The following is a 20,150-nucleotide window of genomic DNA, read 5'->3' on the forward strand; positions in this document are numbered from 1 at the left end:
GCCGCAGTTAAGTCCTGAAGCCCCAAACAGACCTGTAGCTACACCAATGTATTATTTTAATACTCTCTAGGCCCTGCCACCAATGTTTTTTATAAAAAATATTCTCTGCGGCCCCAATGTTTCTTTTTAACTTGTAAGGGAAGCGCTGGCGCCAATGTTTTTTTAAAAAAAAAACATTTATGGGGGCCCTGGCGCCAACTTTTTTTTTAACTTATGGGAGGCCCTGACCACCAATGATTTTTTAAAAATGTCCTGGTACAATTTAATTTTTTTAACTTATAAGGGGGCCCTCACCATCAATAGCTTTTTATAACTTGTGTTGGGGGGGAAGGTTTACCGTTTTAGCACTGATGTCTGTGTGGTCATTTAACTGTGGTGTGGGGTGGGTGGGATCAGAGCCCCGTGATTTCTAATGGCGGCCCTGCATGGCAATCATCGATTGGCTGATCGACACACCATTCATTTTGAAGCCTTGTCTGGATTTCATAATTTGGAAATAATATAGAGTACTGCTCGATAACTACATAGTAAAATATCAAAATATAATAGAAGACTGCTGCATGGATGTCTTGACATGCGGCGTGTTTTTCCTACAAATCTGCATTTTGCAGTTGCTTAAAAGCACAGGTCAGATGGTATCAATTGCTGCAAATGAGCTGATTTGTCTCAATTACGGCACATTTGCCACAATATTACTCATTGTATATTAAGAATAATTAATGTGAGATGTTAAAATAATAACTGCAATCAACTAGAAAGCAGATAATGTGCTATGGAACAATCTAAATATGGAAACAGGGATCATCTGCCTCTTTTTTTTAATGAATTTTTAACTAGTGATGGGGACTTTTCTGTTAATAACTATATCCAGATTGAATAAAATCCCACTTATCATTATAACTAGCAGGCTCCCAGTATTGGCTCACTGGCAGCTATAGGTAGAACATAGGTTACACACAGATTTATTACACTCATGTTAAAATCATGTATATTGGATGCAGGTGCAATAAAAATACAAACAAAAGCATTCTGGGCACCAGGGGTCCTTAGAGGGGTTGATCACCTTTGAGTTAACTTTTAGTATGATGTTGAGAGTGATATTCTGAGACAATTTGTAATTGGTTTTCATTCTTTATTATTTGTGTTTTTTTAGTTATTCAGCTTTTTATTAAGCAGCTCTCCGGGTTGCAATTTCAGCAATCTGGTTGTGAGGGTCCAAATTACCCTAGCAACCACTGATTTGAATAAGAAACTGGAATATGAATATAAAAATGAGCAATAAAAAGTAGAAACAACAGAGCATTTGTTTTTTTAAAAGGGGTCAGAGACCCCATTTGAAAGCTGGAAAGAGTCAGAAGGTGGCAAGTAATTAAAATAAAAACTATAAATAAAATAATGAAGACCAACTGAAAAGTTACTTAGAATTTGCCAATCTATAACATACTAAAAGTTAACTTAAAGGTGACCCACCCCTTTAAGATTATATCTCACACAAGTAGGCCGGGCCAGGCATCCTATAGTATAGTTCGTTTTTTAAAGATAGGAGGATCATATTAATATTAGCCATAGCGTAGAAGAACATAGGTAGGCTAACTGTGTAATAGGGGCTTTAGGATGCAGGAAGGATAATTGCAATGCTATCTTTATTGGCCTATAGGTACGAGATGAGCCAGATGTTGGGGAACTGCAGGTCCATATCATTTGTTAAAACAACTGTTTTTTTTATCACTTTTGTACTTTTCTCTATGTTTTCTCCATAAGGACCTCTGTAATACTGAAGGCCCAGGCAAATGTCCACTGACATATCCTATAACCCTGCTCTGGGAATAATAAAAAAAAAATAGATTTTATTAGACTAAGCATATCATCTGACAGCAATCACAAATTATCTTGCAGTCCACTCACATCCACTTTGCACTCCTTCAATGCCGCAACATGAGATGAAGTTAGCAAATTTCTAGCCCACAAAAACCCACAACCTGCTCCCTTGACCCCATTCCTTCTCAACACTTTTACCCAATCTCTGAAACATTCTCTCCTGCGCTTAGCCAACTATTTAACCTTTCCCTTTCTACTGGTACATTTTCATTTTTATTCAAACAAGCACTAATCACTCCTATCCTCAAAAAACCTTTGCTTGATCCCAGCTCTCCCACCACCTATCAACCAGTTTTCCTTCTTCCATTCGCATCCAAATTGCTGGAAAGTCTTGTTTACAAATGCCTGGTCCAGCATCTCACTGTGAACCCCCTGCAATATAGCTTCTGTCCAACAAACGCAAATGGAACTGCATTCACCAAAGTAACCAATAATCTTCTACTGGCAAAGCCTAAAGGTCACTATTCCATACTCATCCTTCTGGATCTCTCTGCAGCCTTTGACAAAGTTGACCATAAACTCCTCCTAGACATTCTATACTCATCTGGCATTCATGACACTGCTCTTTCATGGTTACATCTTAGAGACCATGTTATGCAGAGAGCATGAGCAATGAGTTATTGACGTAATGAGTAATTTGCTCATTATGCACATGAATGTGCCCCAAAATGGCTTCCTGAACTGGGAGCTCCCTCCGAATGCGGGTGTCCTAGCAGTGGCCAAATACTGTTACCCCCAACCGGAGTGCAGGCTCTATTAGTCTGCACTTTTGGTTGGGGAAAATATTTTTGCCTCAACAGGTGCCCTTTAACAATGAAGCCCCCTCCATACCTTTCATGTCTGATTTCAAAATACTCTCTTCCGCACCACCTTCACTCTGCTTCTGACCTGCTCCTCTCATTTCTTCATCAGTCATATTATAAATCACAAATTTGCTTCTAAAATCCCTTTTTCTCAATTGTACCCTAATCCTTTAGTTTGTAAACTCTTGCAAGTACGGCCCTCTAATCCTATTGTACTCTGCAAACCTTTGCTTGTTATTTACGGTTTGCTGCCTGTTCTTTATCTAATGTAAAGCACTGCGTAACTTGTTGGCGCTATATAAATAAATGATGACGATGATGATGTATCTCAGAGTACAGCTAAAGCCACTGGTCACAAGCTGAAAAATCAATAGTATTTCTCTGATGCCATCTAGTGGATTCTGTGGAGTATAGTATAGGGTTTTGGGTGAATTTAGCATTGAAATCACCAATGCACATATGGAAAACTGTAGCAAATAGTATTAACAAAACTATTTCCTGCTTTTGCTTAGAGGATATTAATTGGATTGCAACTAAAAAGTGATGATTTCTGTTACCATGTATGGTTTCTCCACCGGCAAAAAGTTTCAATGCCAAATATTTGGCGCAAGGTCTGTTCACACACGACAAAAAAAAAAAAATATGCGCTGTAGACATGCAGTAGATAAAAAATTGTGCGCCTCATATTATCCTCCCCTCTCCTTTCATATTAACTAATAGAGCAAATGGGATTTGTGCACCCAGATGTTATCTGTTGGTGGTCAGATTTATTAGTTGTGCCTGTGTTTGTAACCAGTAATATATAAACTATAGATGGTACTTTTTGGTTATACAGCAACAGAGTTACTAAGTGTAGTAGTAGATACTATTATCAGTTCGCCAGAGGTAATATCAAAAGTGTTGTGAGAAAAGAAGGAGCTACCATAAAAGGAATTTACGTTAAGTGAAATTCTCAGTTTTTCATTTAGAAGATACAGTACTACCCATGTGTACTGACGGTACATTGTAAACCCTGAACCAAACAACAGCTGCTGAATCCCAATCAGCACAGAACTAGCTACTTCCTACATAACTCAAGGTGACCAGAGGGAATGTGAACCGACCCTGGAGTGAACCCAGCTGCAAAGCCAAATACTGCTATGAGGAAACAACCCTGTTGTGGCCCTTGACGCATGACTGCTGGCCTTTGCTGTGGCTCGTTTCATGTGGTTGTCGGCTTTAGCTTTGACAGGCATGGTTGCTGGCCTTGCTGTATCATTGGCAAGCATGGCTGTAGATCCTGCTATGAACAGTGGCAAGTATGGCTCTTCCTTGGGGGCAGTTTGTGGGGCTTCTGGCTTCAATATCTGACGTTGCAGCTTGTGGACACAAACTTTTCTACATTACTTCATCAACTTGGTGGAAGATTCCCTTCATTTGAATGCCTGTTCCATAACAATTGACAGTTTATCCGCTCCCCGTGCTGAGGGCTCAAGTATAATCATACCAAAGGAAGGAGATAAACTGCCACAGCAGAGCAAAACCCCCAACCAGTTCTGGAAGCACCTTGTGTAATGAGAGCACTCAGGCTCACAAAAACTAGATATCAAAACTGCACAACCAGAAGAACGCATACACCATACCAGATAGCATTATCTTGTCAAAATAAAGACTCCCTTAAGATTCCTGGAGAAAAACTGCAAAGGTGTTGAGAAAAGAAGGAGCTACCATACTGCAACATCAACTCCCAACCAGTTCTGCAATAATAAGAGCACACATACCAGCAGTGTCAGCACAGAGGACTCAGACTCACAATAAGAAACTTTAGATTTGAAACAATGATAGCAAGGAGCACACACACCTTACCAGGTAGCAGTGACTGTTCAGAAGGAGGAGACTCCAGCCAGAACCCTGATAGCATTCAGAGGGACATAATTAGCTAATTAGCATGCAGACTTCCCAGTGCATGGAGTATTTTAGACACACACAGTGGATACAGAGGATCATACTTACCAGATTAAAGGCCCCCCATACACAGGATGATAAAAGCGTCTGACAGACCAAGTTGGCAGCTTATCGGCCCGTGTGTAGAGCCGCCCGATGGGCTTTCCCGATCGAAATCGAGGCGAAAGTCGGGTAGATGCCCATCGGACAGGTTAAAAAAAAAACGGTTGGATCGCGGCTGCATGTATTTGTTGAATCCGACCGCCCGTTTGGCCTCCGTTCTGATCCCATTGTTGGGCTCTAGGGCCAACGATGGGATCGGCGCACTATTGCCCACTTCAATGTGGGCATATATCGGGGAGAGATCCACTAGTTTGGCAACATCGCGGCCATAAGGTGCCATACACAGGCCGATAAAAGCCTACCAACAAACCAAGTTGGCAACTTATTGGCCCTTGTGTGGGGCCCTCTGACAAGAGTCGGCCAGATTTCAATTAGGCATGGCTAAAAATCCTGTCGGATCGTGGACTGCATCTGTTCTTTGTTGCAGTCCTGCAATCAGACTGCTCATTATGATACGATTGTTGGGCCCTAGGGCACACGATCGGATGAGCCAGATATTGGCCACCTCAAAACCACCTGCATTTCTTCCCAATCAGCGTCAATTTGAATATTGTGCGAATTGGGGCATCGGGTAAATTCGTCTCCTTTACCAGGGAATTATCCCTCTATTTCCACACAGAAGTAAAAAATAGATAAAAAGACAAAAGAATAACATGTATCATCTAGTTTCTCACAATGGTGAGGAAAGAGATCTGACCTCCCTGTCCCGTAGGAAAAAAAATGACATGGGTGAGGAGGAAGTCATGTGGTCTTATAGGCCATGATTTAATTGGCTTTGGTATATAGGTCCTACCTCCTTGTCTGCGTGGGCAATGCTACCCATGTGTATGGACATAGAGGGACGCAGAAGAAAGAAACTCCTGCTACTTGTTACAGTTCTCCCTTTGGAATTCTGTGGGATGCAAGAAGTAAAACACAAAAGGACAGCAAGAACAAGAACTTCATTATAGAACAAAATTTTTATTCACGGTCAAGATGCACAAAATAACAAGTTACCATTGTGTTCTATTAAGCAGCAGTGCAAATTCAGATGGCAAACGGAACGGCTTTACCAGAGCAAATCAAACGTCGGCAAATCGGCACGCTTTCCAAACAAACCACCACTAGGCTTAAAGGAACATTCCCTTACCTTGTAAAGCTGAGGGCACTTACACTCAGGTGTTTGAATGCGAGTCTATTGAAATGCATGCGAAAGTTGCAGGTTTTTTTTGCATGTGATTTTGTGAGATCAACACGCATTCCTCCATTACATTATGACTGCCCCTAAAGCATAGAAATGCCTTGTGTTTTGTTTTGAAAAATGCAAGCCTGAAGGCTTGAGGGTAGAACCACAGTAAAATGCACTTATGTTCATCTGAATCACAATTGCTCATAAAACACTCCTTGTGTGTAAGGGCCCTAATGATAAAAAACTCACGTGCACATACATCATCTCGACACATCCATTTAAAATAAAATCAACATGTTGTTTCTCAGCAACAACTCCCAGTGTCCCACGGCAGCCAACTGTTGTCCTAGCAGCAATTGCCAATATAAAAGCCAAGAGTCTTAGTTGCGCAACAGTTAGTATGACACCGGTTATCCAACACTGTCCTGACTTACTATGGCCTAACTAAACATATTTGCAAATGAACACTCCAGTGTCAAAGTGGCCAACATATGCCAATCCAGATGTCAAACTGCTGCACTGGGGGAGATAGAGTTAAACTGCATTTGGAAGGCTGCCTTTAGTCTGCTCTACACCCAAACAGAAACATGACCCCCTGCAAAATTCCCAAAGCTCATTAAACCTGCTGTGATTCACCTAGATATCTCTACTCCACTTCAACACTAGTCTTTCTATGCAGACTTGCACTTTAAAGGAGAACTAAAGCTTAACTAAAGAAGTAGCTAGAAATGTTGTACATTATGTTCTGGACTTCCATACCAGCCCAAAGCAACCACAGCCCTTTAGAAGTAGAAATCTGTGTCTCCAAAGATGCCCCAGTAGCTTCTTTTCTGCTGATTCACTGCACATACTCTGTGCTGCTGTCACTTACTGAGCTTAGGGACCCACTCACAATATACAGTACATATAGGCGGATTAGTAATTAATACAGATAATTACTACATGTCAGCACAGAAACCAGTGCAACTAGAATCAGCATTTAATAATCAACCCTGTATACAGACCAATCTAATTTTCCGCTGGATAATTTGCAACGACCCCTAAGCTTAGCTTCTCAACAGCTGCTCAGAGCCCACTGAGCATGTGAGTGTCACAGACACTTTCCAAGATGGTGACCCCCTGTGACAAATCTGAAGTGCTGGATCATTGCTGCTATTGAGAAGCAGAAACGTTAGGCTGGTGTAATAAGTTAAATATAGCATTTTTAGCATTGTTAATTTTTTAGGGTTTAGTTCTCCTTTAAGGCCGACCCCAAGTACAAAGTAATTAATATGCACAGCTGTCACAAACCATTCTTATGCCATAATAAAAATACAAATTCATATTAAAAATGTGCTTAATATGACTATAATGTGGTAATAACATAAGCTGCAAGTTAAATGCAACAAATAATACTTGGACAGTGCCATTTTGGTCTTAAACCCCACCATTCCGAACAGCACCCCAGAAAATGCTGTCTGATTATTTGCTATATGGTACTAGTACTGGTCTTTCCACCTTGTGTTGTATTTACACCCAGACTTGTAGCTGTTCTGCCCATGGCATCAGCAATAAAAGAAGTGTCAGAATAGAGAAAGACTGGGCTTTCTAAAGTACCAGTTATAAGGGGGACGTGGAAAGAAACACAGAAGAGTGCAAAGCAAACTGAACCACGATACATTTGAACATATTATAAACAGGATACTTTAGATAATATGAATGCTAAGATGCAGAGATGTCGAGTTAGTTGAACCTTGAGGTTCTATTCCTCAATTTGTCGTTTTAGGTCCTGAGAACCCCAAATACATTTGGCTTTTCCCTGAATTTTCATTTTCAGACAACTAATGCTTACCCTGGATCCAAGCAAATGTAAAATTGAGGTTCTTATGTATGAAACAAATAGAAACTATAACTGTAATGTGGTACTGGAAATTCCTACTGTCTCTTGTCAGCCGCATTGGGCAGAACAGGAGAAAGACCTGCCCACCGGCCAATCCTTTACACTGGAAAGCAAAGAGGGCTGCAGGAAAAAAAAAGTTTCATTAATACCGAGCTAAACAAACTTATCAAAGACATAAATCAACTCATTGTGGGAGTAACGGATGTTTAAGTAGCAGTTAACAGAAAAGATGATATACCATATCGTTCAGCAGATGCAATAGTTCTGGCCCTTGAGCTATATAAAAACCGTACTCTATAGCTGGCAGTAAGCAAGAATAATTCGATGTTTTTAGCAGCTTGCAGAGAGAACGAGGAGCAAAGGACAGATAGGCCTTCTGCTATGTCAACCTTTCAGAAGGGTTTTTGTAATGTTCTAAAACTGGCATTACTATATACACATAATCACAACCCCAAATCGCACAGCAGCATATATTAGATCATTTAGTTTTGGAGGATACTATAAATTCTAGCTTAAAACCAGTTTAAAAGAGGAAGGTTGGTAGCCATGATTGAGGGCAAAAACATCCCAACAGAAGAAGTAAGTATAAACTAAAGATACAATAGGGATTTCTTGTGAGGCAAGCCATTTGCCTTATGGGAAAGAGTTGAAGGTGCCCAAACACAGGTAGATATTGGCTGTTTAATCTGTCATCTGAACTGCTAGCCAACTTTCTCTCACACAGACCAATAAATGCTGCCATTTCTGGCACTCCAGAATTTAATTTTCGCCTGTGTATACCAGTTTCATTGGCTGCCTGACAGATATCTGTCCAGAAATAAGCCACATCTCCATCAAGCAGATTTGAAAAAAAAAATCCGCCAAGCCTTCTCCCGAAAGGTCTCTATAGGCTCCAATTTGGGCCCTGGTCGGGTCCAAACAAGCTTGGCAGACAATGATAACATTAGGTTAGATTCCGATCAACTAAACACAAAAGCAAGAAAAAACAGAACTTCACTATTTATTTAATTTGAAACAATTTTGCCTAGTCTGTAGCGATTTTGTTAAAATTAGGATACTAGACTTTCCCTGACCTCTTTAAAGACATTTCTATTTTGTGATTACACAGCAGAATCTGTATTGAGCAGCAAGGAAGCCATTACACAGTATCTCAGCAGTACGAGGAGTTTCTGGCAAGGCGCTTACTTAAGGAAAATACCAGGCTGATATATAATGTGATATAATAAATAACCGATTATTTCAATCGATGTGAGCATCGTATTTCCACAACTCTGGTTAAATGATTAAAAGGTACATGTGTATTTACAGTAGAAATGTGCAGCCTACAGCCAACCAACTGATGTATAACATTGGCCCCCACGATTCTGGGAGTTGCTGCTTAACATCTGGAGCTCTGCAGGCCAGACACCCCCGATTATATTTACTTGTGCATCTGGAATAATGTGCTTAAAAGCAGGCCTGATCCTCGCTAAACGATATAATCTTGTTTGTTTACTGCAGTCTATAAATAAGTACTTTGGTACGGCACATTAGTGGTATAAGTGTATCTTTACATATTTAGTCAGAAGCATTTTCAGTTTAGGAAATTAGTCACTCTGTGACATATCATTTCATTTACATTGCTAATGAGAATAAAAAAATAAAAAGTCACATATAGCAGATCACTAACTGTTTATATAGAGATAACAGAATAAGGCAAAAAAAAAAAAAAACCTAACGTGTTCATGCACGGCTTATTTAATGGGAAGATTCATCCTGAGAATTGAGGTGAAAATGGACTTCCTGCGTATCAAACGAATAGCCGACTTTAAGGCTGTCAGACAGTAATGCTTGTTCATGATCACAATTATTTGGCTTATGACAGGACAGTAATAGCAAACCATGGACCCATTTACAAAATGAGGCAACAAGCAATAAAATGGTGAAACATCTCCTGTGGCCTTTGTCTTTGAAACAGCTGTACAGGCTCGGCTTTTGATGAATAGCTAAAACACAGCAGAGCTTGCGGGGTTTAAAATCTTCTTCTTTTTTTCGGTGGTAATTTATTGCGAGTTGCTCTTTGCAGTTCATTAGGCAGATGGACAACTGTCTTCAAGTCACTGAGCAGTCTTTTCCTTCCAAACCTCGGTCACCAATAGAAGGACCTTGATAAAAAATTTGCTGCAGTGCTGAGCCAATTGCCTGCGCCATCCTGGTGAGCCCCCACGCGAGACACGGCTTTATCTTGTTCTTTCATGGGGCTCTCATCCTCGGGCAAGTAGTCTGGCAAATCTGTATTCTCTTCTACTTCCACAGGAGCGTCTTGAAACGGCACCAGCAGCTGCCATTGTAGAAACAAGAGTAAGATTATTGTAGTTATGTTCCATTGTACCGTGTACTATTACAGCTGTATTTGTTTTAGTCAGCAAGGACAAAAATAGAGACTTATACTCCAAGTTTTTGTTCTGGTTTTTTTTTTTTCTATGGTAAAGCAAATCTTAAATTTAGGGATATCATTCATGTCCATTGAAGGCAGAATACAATGTAATTATTTAAAACAAAAGAATAATCCTATAGGGATTGTTTATTGCTATTTTTATCTCGGTACTATTGTACAGCTTATTAGGTTAATATAAGAAATACATAGGCATGTTTCACCTTATGGTTCGCTGATCGGGATTGCTTTTAGCTCATGAACGACTAGATTAGTAACTGAGATAATGTGTTTGCATATTCAACATGATGCTCTTGCTTAATTCTCTTTTACGTAGTTACTTAAACACACTTGTATGTGAAAGTCTTGGATTCAATATACTTGCTATGTGAATATTTTTGTTTTACTTTTTTTCTTCTTTCTGTATAAGAAAATGCTTATTCCTTAAATAAAGAATATACAAAAAAAAAAACAGAAAAAAAAACCAAAAAAAACCCAAAAGAATAAGCAAGGAATCGTGACTATACACACCCATTATTTATTTATTTATTTATTTACAAAGTACAGGTGAATCTTAGTTATTATACTTAAAGGAACAGTAACAGCAAAACATGAAAGTGTTTTAAAGTAATAAAAACAATCTGCTGCGGTCCTGCACTGGTAAAACTGATCTGTTTGCTTCAGAAACACTACTATAGTTCATATAAACAATCTGCTGTGTAGCAATGGAGGAAATTGAAAAAAGGCTATATGGCACAGGTTAAATAGTGGATAACAGATAACACCATTATGTTCTACAGAGCTTATCTGCTGTGTAACCGGAGTATTTTCTCCTTTGAATGGCTGCCCCCATTGCTACACATCAGCTTATTTATATAAGCAATAGAAGTGTTTCTAAAGCAAACACAGCAGTTTTACCAGTGCAGGGAAACACTGCATTATATTTTTATCACTTTAAAACACTAATTTTTTTGATGTTACTGTTCTTTTAAGGGAGATGCACTTTCGGGTTTAGCATCTTTGCATTAAATAATTATGCTTTGACAAGCCACTTATTGCAGTGTTTATTATTTTAAACAGCATGCAATAAGGACATACTTTGACAGTGAGATATGACCTGTGAAACAAACAACTTTTTTTTTTTTTTTTTTGAAGTGCGAGAACTTTTGAACAGATCAGCTTCCAGCAAATTAGAATAAAACCTCTTTCCATAGAAAACTTTTAAAAGGAGAAACTCACCCTTTATGTAAAAGAAAGGAGAGGATAAGCATACAGGTATAGGACCAGTTATCCAGAATGCTGGGGAGCTGGGGTTTACCAGATAAGGGGTCTATCAGTAATTTGGACTGCCATACCTGAAGTCTTCTAAAAAAAATAATGTAAACATTAAATAAACTTAATAGGATTGTTTTGCCTTCAGTAAGGTTTAATTATCTCTCAGTCGGGATCAAGTACAAGTTACTGTTTTATTATTACAAAGAAAAAGGACATGATTTAAAAAAAATAATTATTTTATTAAAAATGGGTCTAAGGGAGATGGCCTTCCCGTAATATGGAGCTTTCTGGATTACGGGTTTCCGGATAACAAATCCCATACATGTATTTATAAACAGGATAGGTTCAATATCATGCAAGTGCTTACCTCCTCACCAGTTTCCCCCTTCACAACTTGCTGAGCTTTCATAACTTTGGTGGATGCTATTGCTGAAGCCAAAGCCTGAAATAAAATGTATGTTTTTTAAAACTATTATCTCATGACATCAGTGTCCCGTGAAACTGAAAGTAATTTATTGTGCCTGTGTACTATACTAGATGTCAGTTCAGATTCTCCTTATCAAGTTCAACACAGCCAGAGGTTCATTTCATCCTACTTCTTTAGTAATCCCAGTTTCTCTTACACTTTGAGGCTGATTTACGGACATAGTTGCTAAACTACACAAGAGCAGTCACCAACACAAACCAATCAGCAGCTTGATCAGTCTACCACAATATAGAAACAAAAAACAAATCTGATTGCTTGCCAAGGATAACTTGTGCACTATAGTATACAACCAGATCAGTGGATCTTGCACTAGTGTTGCTTTGCTTGTTGGTGCACCCACAGAATTGCAATATGCTAATAAGCCACTTGTGCAAATCCCTAATAAAAGTATGGGACCTGTTATCCAGAATGCTCGGGATCTGGGGTTTTCCAGATAACGGATCTTATAGTAATTTGGATCTTCATACCTTAAGTCTACTAGAAAATCATGTAAACATTAAATAAACCCAATAGGCTGGTTTTGCTTCCAATAAGGATTAATTATATCTTAGTTGGGAAGTACAAGGTACTGTTTTATTATTACAGAGAAAAAAAAAATCATTTTTTAAAATTTGAATTATTTGGATAAAATGGGGTCTATGGGAGACAGCCATTCAGTAATTCAGAGCTTTATGGATAACGGATCTCATACCTGTACCAGGTGGGATTTATTTTCCATACGATTAAATCATTTACATAATGCACAAACCATTTCTGCCTTATTTGTACTTCAGTGACTTTTAATTTCAACTCGAATTCAATTTTTTAACGTCATTCACAATTCTCTATTAAAGAAAATAAATAATTCTTACCTCTGCCTTTAAGTCAGACCTAATCCGGACCACACATCTCTGAACTGCCATTTGAAATGTAAAACTGATGACTCCTTTAATTTTCAGCAAAGCATCTTCACATAGACTCCTGCGAGACTGCAAATAAAACAAGCAGAGAGTGCTTAGAGCAAGCTGCTACCTGCTGAGGATTTCCAAGTTACTGTACATTCACTGTGGAAGGGGAAGCTGACATACAGACTGCAGAGTCTGTTACGTTTCAATATCCAAATAGGTATTTCATCAAGATGTTACTTATATACAATTTAATGTTTGCATAATGTATTTAAATGCTGACAATTCCTTTCAAGAGAACATTTCCCCATAGAGCTAGAGCGCAAAAATCAGTTAGTTTTGCAAAATGCTGACTGTGGTATATGAGAAGGTGATGTGCTTGCAGACTGACAGCAGACTAAAATCAAACTCATACAGAAAGAGAAGCCTTTAGAATTAAGGCTCAAAATGCATTATGCAGCCAAATGGCAAATGCAGATATTTACAGTTTCTCGTGTTGCTGAACAGCTTAAAAAAAGTATTATTTGACCAAGTTGTTAAGGGAATAGCCCTCACCTTCAGCTCCCTGGAAAGTAGCTGGTATTCTGGACACAGTAAAGCTCATTTACTAATATTAGGTATATTGCTCCAGAATCCAGAATTCTGAAGACCAAAAAGTGACTCTTTTTGCCAGGCACACCTAGTACAATAATATAATAATTCTGTCACTGGCGAGAATTAGTTCATAGACACCAGGTGTGCCCAGCAAAAAAGTGTCACTTTAATTTTCACAATTTAGGTATATTCTTAGAATCTATGCACCTGCTTTCCATCCCCCAGCATTCCATATCATTTTTCTGAGTGTCCTGGCAGGTTCTCTCTCTTTACTTTGTGCTCTGTAAAGAATCCTCCTACAATATGTTCTTTTACTAGATCTTGGAACATGACACCTGACATATATCTTACAATACCAATCACTTAAAGTTGCACCAAACAATATCCTACTACTTGTGTCTGCAAGCTAACCAACAACCTTACAACAGATTGTAAATTCTATGGGGCAGGGACCTTCTCCTCTTGTCTCTTAACACTTAATCTGGAATGCCAAGTATTTATATTCCATTACATGGGCAACAACCTTGGCCACTGTTAATAAAAGTCCCAGTTAGTGATATGACAATTGTCTTTCTTTTAAATTATGCAAAATTCTGCCTGCAATAAATGAAACATAAGATATAAGAGCCAGTGGTGTATTTCCAGTATGGATTCATTCTGTTCTAGACTATTAGGCTGCAGGAAGTAGGGTCTACAGTCACATTAGTTGTTATCTTACATTTAATTTACTTCCACTGGGTATTTATGGAAATGGAGAGGATACAGAGGGAAACAATAAAGTTACTGTGTGTAACAGTAAGTCAGAAAGTCTGAATTTATTCCCAGAGCTTGGCTACAGCAATGCAAGAGTGAAACACGACTATTCCGTGAATGACTACAGGGCAATGCTTAGTAGCAATCAAATTTAATCATATCAGTTCTTTTGAAGGCCTAGAGATACTTCATAAAACTGCTACTGCACTGGTACTTTGTACCTGCCATTTATATGAGAGAGAAACTGTACTCACAATAAGGGGAATGACAGATGTAGTGTCACCTGCAGCAGACTGCCTCTCCCACAGGCGAAAAAGCATCCTGACAATATCTTTCAGTAAAAAAAGAATTGGGATTGCAAAATGTGAACAGTTTTACATGCAGTCATCCCCTTCCTTCTGAATTTAAAGGCATCTGCGGACACTTTGTCATCTGAGTGAGAGGGGACCTCCAGCAGATAAAGTGCTGTGTCTGTCATTGGCTTAAGCTAAACTGTAAAAGACTCTGGGATGCTACTACATTTCAGTCGCCCCTAGCTATAAAAAAAAACTTTCTGCATAGTTTTATATTTAACAGCTTTTTTGTCACATTTATGAACTTTACCAAAAGTTATACAACAGCTGTCAGTATCAGCAGGGTAGATATTCTAACAAAGAAGGATGCGCATAGGGAACCATGGGGGTGGGAAGAGCAATGTTTCACCAGCTCACGTAGGGATGCTTTGAAGGACAATTTGTTCATTTGTTCCATGTCTTAAATGTTTAAATATGCAATGGCAATTACATCAAAGTGGAACAGGGAACCTAGCTAGAACTATTTAATGCTATCTATCCCTCAAAGCTTCAATAAGATCATCTATTTTATATGTTAAACTATGCATCAGTCAAGACAACCACTAAGCTGGCAAAACCTTAAGTGCATGTTGCACAGTATTTAGTCACATTATTAAATGTTTCAAAGCAACAAAAGGGTAGAAATGTGGCCTCTTTTGTTTTCAGCATAAAGGGATATGTATCGGTTAATAGTGCTGCTCCAGCCGAATTCTGCACTAAAATCAGTTTCTCAAAAGAGCAAACAATTTTTTATATTTCATTTTGAAATCTAACATGGGACTAGACATAGGGGCAAATTCACTAAGCGGCGAAAATTCGCCAGCAACAGCTTCGTCGCCTTCGCCACACTTTGCCAGGCGCAACTTCACTAAGTTGTGAAGTTTCGTCGCCGGTGCTGAACGCTTGCAAAGTTGCGCTAGCGTTACTACGGTTGACATAGCGAAGTTGCGATATCGTTAGATAATCTGCATACGGTGGGAAGTTAAATTTCATTGGACGTATATGTTGCAGCAAATACATTACACTACATAAACCCAGGGAACCTTAATAAAATAAAGTTGTTATATTGCCCTTCACATGAGCCCACAGTATAGTTTATGTGCCAAATGTAAGGAAATGTAGGGGGGAAGGAGGATACCCAAAAAAAAAAAAATGTACAATCTTTTTCAGCCTGTAAAAAGGAAAAGACGCCAGCGTTTTTTTGGGACTTTTCAACTTTTTTTGGACCAAGTCCTATTTACTCTGTTGCACGTCGCCTGGTCTGAGGTGGCGAAGGCAAGTCTGGCGATAGAGGTAATGTTCAGTAAAATCAAAAACTTAGTGAATTTGCGTAGTAACGCTTTTCGCCAGAGTGAAAATATGCATGGCGTTAGAGTGTGAAGTTGCGCTAGAGTCTCTCATTCGGAATTATGCCAGCGCCCGTTAATAAATCGGCGAAGTGCCGAAAAGATGTTACACTGGCGAATTTTCGCCAATGTTAGCCACTTCACCCTTTAGTAAATTTCCCCCATTTTGCCCATATTGTCAGTTTCCCAGCTGCCCCTAGTCATATGACTTGTGCTCTGATAAACTTCAGTCACTCTTTACTGCTGTACTGCAAGTTGGAGTGATATCAACCCCCCCACAGCAGACTAACATCATAACAATGGGAAGGTAACCAGATAGCAGCTCCCTAACACAAGGTAACAGCTGCCTGGTAGATCTAAAATCAGCTCTCAATACTAATCCAGGTTCCACTACATTGAGTAGTAGAAACAACAGCCTGTCAGAAAGCAGTTCCATCCTAGAGTGCTGCCTCTTTCTGAAAACACATGACCAGGCAAAATCACCTGACATGGCTGCCTACACACCAATATTACAACTAAAAAAAAAATACACTTACTGGTTTAGGAATGAAATCGTACATTGCAGAGTTAATTATTTGCAGTGTAAACAGTGTAATTTAGAAATAAAAACTACATCATAAAAATCATGACAGAATCCCTTTAAAGATCCTTTCCTCCATTAATTTGTTCAGGCACTCCCCATATTTCCTTTCATCCCAGACATAGCACATGTAGTATGCTCTGTGCAACTGTGCTTAGGGACCAACTCACAAGCATGAAAATGTAGTTACATGAATCAAATATAACTTCTAATACAAGTAGTATTTGATCTGTTACTTATATGCACCCTTTCAGTGTAGAAGCAAACATCTATTATACTTTTGTGCTGGTGGATTGATGCATAATAGAACTTATTCCCTATAGAATCATATATAACACCATATCTAAAATTCTACTCATGCTTACTGTATCATCAAGGCCATCAATATGCAGAACCACAGTTTTGGCTCGTTTATTAGTAGCCCCTAGGAAAAACTGTGCTTTTCGCCTCCTTGAATTCATCTCGTTCGTACAGTCTCCATCTGCTGTGTTGGTGCCCTGGAGAAGGTCATAAACCTCAGTCGCTAAAAGTTGCGTGTCACCTGGTGTTGTAGTTCTGGGACAAATCAGAAAAAAATATGTATTGATTTATCACAAAAAGACACTTACCACCTGAATACTTTATACAAGCAATATGGAACTACCGTTTGTCACCACCACACCTGGCTATAATGGTTTCAAGAGCCTTGTACAAGTTTAAACACATAATATATCACTTCAAAATGATATTCTAGTATGTTGTAGGCAGTACTATTCTAAAACAATTTGAAATCTAACTCGAAAAGCCGCTAAAAGAGATTTCAGGTGTGGCTAATACATTGGTTATTTTATTTTTATCTTAGTTAAGAACTACCTAGTACTTTATGTACAGTCTGTTCCCTAACACACAGGCTACTTGTTTGTCTGGCTAGCCATACAGTGGAACATCTGCTGTGAGATCAACAAATGAGAATCTTTGTCCAATTTGACCATGCAGGTGCTACCTGTTCAGGATGATCAGAATCTTGGCTCAGAGGACAATGCAGTCCTTACCCAACATGATTTTTAAACATGACCAATAGATATCTGGCAGACACCTGACCAGATATACACCTGGCAGCCAATAGTACAAATATTGGCATTTTTATCTGGTCAACTCCAGATTGTGGGTTAGACAAAGCACTGGCACAAGGGTGTTTCTAGCAGCTGATCAACACCACAGTGTGGGTTAGACAGAGTGCTGGCGATTTGTTTTTCTGTGTTGTGTGTAAACATTGTAGCCAAATATTAGCTATAGCTACCATTCAGCCTTTAAAACTGGGAATTATTTATAGATGTATATTAATTGGCTGGGGATTAAAAGCTCCCTGCTTTCTCACTAGAACTCGAGCTAAGGGTAAGTGCGCGGTCTTACTCAGTCACATTGTCTACTAGGGGACATGATTTTAAATTCACTACAAACTATAATGCTAATAGATAGTGTAGGAAGGTAATTATTCATAGGCATAGGTTTGTTTGCTGGGGCTTAAAAGCTCCATGCTTTCTCACTAGAGCTTCTGAGCTAAGGGTAAATGCACAATGGATTTACTACTCTGTCACCTTGGTTGCTGGGGAACTTGATTTTGAATGCACTACAAACTTAGAATGCTCACAAATGGTGAAGGAAGGCAATTATTCACAGGTGTATGTTTGTTGGCTGGGGCCTTAAATTCCCTGCTTTCTTACTAGAGCTTCTGAGCTAAGGGTAAATGGTACTCTGTCACATTGGTTGCTGGGTGACTTGATTTTAAAAGCACTACAAACTTAGAATGCTCACAAATAGTGTAATACTCACTTGAGGACCTTGATGTGGCACTTCAGCTTACATATTTTGGCCAAAGTCTGGTACCAACACCTAATTTTTTGTAATATTATTTTTATATAAGGCAAACCGTGCGCTGGCAATTTTTTGTTTCTCTTTGTGAACAAATATTGGCTTTAATCATTTATAGCAGCTGGTCATCTCCTGATTGTGGGTGAGAGCGAGTGCTGGCGATTTTTTTCTGTGGCAGCCAATCGTAGCCTGTGTATCGTCTGGCTTCAATCTTCTGTTTATTCACAAAGGTGTCAACTTTTTTTTGTTGTATAGTTAAGAACAAACCGGCATTAAATGAGTTAAATGTTTTGCGAAGAACATATTCTGAAATTGGAAAATCTAGGTCACAAATAATTCATCTAACAATTACTTACTCGCCTGCTGACAAAATGATTATTGAATGCAGGGGTAATGAATTCTCAGTGTAGGAAGCAAGCAAAGAGTTCATTTGTAGCTCAAGCATTAATAAGAAGACATTTATACCTTTAAGGGACAGCTGATAATTAAAGCTATATCAATTGCCCTAATCAAGCTAATTCGAAAGAGCAGAGAAATATTATGGATTTTGGTCAGTTGCTTATTAGCAGAAACCTGGCAAATGTAGATTTTGCTGTATTATTTTTTTTTTTTTAATATACAGGTATAGGATCTTTTATCCAGAATGCTTGGGATCTGATGCTTTCCGGATAACGGATCTCTCTGTAATTTGGATCTTTATACCTTAAGTCTACTAGAAAATCATATAAACGTAATTAAACCCAATAGACTGGTTATGCTTCCAATAAGGATTAAATATATCTTAGTTTGGATCAAATACAAGGTGCTGCTTTATTATTAGAGAAAAAGGAAATCATTTTTTAAAAATTTGGATTATTTGGATAAAATGGAGTCTATAAGAAACAGCCTTTCCATAATTTGGTGCTTTCTGGATAACTGGCTTCCGGATAATGGAACCTATACCTATATTAACATTTAACGGACAATTATTTCTAGAATGATAAATATGCATTTGAAATCTCCATGGGGAGGAATTGAAAAAAAAAAAATAGAAATAGCACTAAACAAAATATCGCCCAAGGGAACAAGTGTCCTTCTTTACAGCCCATAAAATCCAATTATTAAAGAAGAGTTGAAGCTGCTAGATTTAATGTTGTTCATATGGACACATTAAAATGTGTGAAGCATGCATAAATACCAGTGCTGACAAACTACTCAGCTCTTTTATGCTCAGCATCATATGCACTCAGTGTTATTTTAACGTGGAACTGTGCAGCATGTCACTTCTAGTCTTGGGAAAAGTCAAATAAATATGTCTTTAAGCTTCACTTGAAGTCAGATTTGACATTTTATGTTTCTGCTGACAAAGAGTTTGCGAGCTGACATAACATGAATTGTCTTAAAAGTTAAGTTTCCTCTTGAAATCCAGATTTCTTCCGGACTGCCAAGGGCCTCGAAAAAGACTTTCTATACAAATATGTACACGGAAGCCAGTGTCATTATGGGAAATAGACTTTCTATAGAAATAAGCACAAGGAAGCCAGTGTCATTATGGCAAGAAATAGGTTAATGTGCTTAATTGTGTGCTTTAGGGCAGGAGCATATATTAGATGGTTTTTATTTAATGTGATCTAATATAAAAACATAATTAACAGAGGCTACATTAGAGCATGACTGCTTTTACCTTTTGACCTATATAGCATTCAGAAAAGGAGTGTCAATTAATTTAAGCCAAAAAAAAGTTGGTGTTAAAAAAAATCAAAAAAACAGTCCTATATACATTTGGACATCCAAAGGAAGATTCTCTTGTCTATTAAGGTGTCCAATGAGTAGAACAGGCATGGGATCTGTTATCCAGAATGCTCAGGACCTGGTGTTTTCC

General features: G+C 38.6%; 1 protein-coding gene across 3 annotated transcripts in view; it reads right to left on the reverse strand.

Moving 5' to 3' along the window:
• Positions 1-5,667: 5,667 nt before the first annotated feature.
• armc1.L (armadillo repeat containing 1 L homeolog) overlaps positions 5,668-20,150 on the reverse strand; it is a 29,598-nt gene continuing 15,115 nt past the window's right edge. For 2 of the 3 annotated variants that reach the window (XM_018266541.2, XM_018266542.2), the window contains exons 4-7: positions 16,804-16,993; positions 12,801-12,917; positions 11,830-11,904; positions 5,668-10,094 (exon numbers count right to left, since the gene is read on the reverse strand). In XM_018266541.2, coding sequence (XP_018122030.1) covers positions 9,903-10,094; positions 11,830-11,904; positions 12,801-12,917; positions 16,804-16,993 — 574 coding nt within the window. In that variant the 3' untranslated portion in view covers positions 5,668-9,902. 3 annotated transcript variants of the gene reach the window in all.

The sequence above is a fragment of the Xenopus laevis genome, chromosome 6L (assembly GCF_017654675.1).
Source record: "Xenopus laevis strain J_2021 chromosome 6L, Xenopus_laevis_v10.1, whole genome shotgun sequence".
NCBI classification, from domain to species: domain Eukaryota; kingdom Metazoa; phylum Chordata; class Amphibia; order Anura; family Pipidae; genus Xenopus; species Xenopus laevis.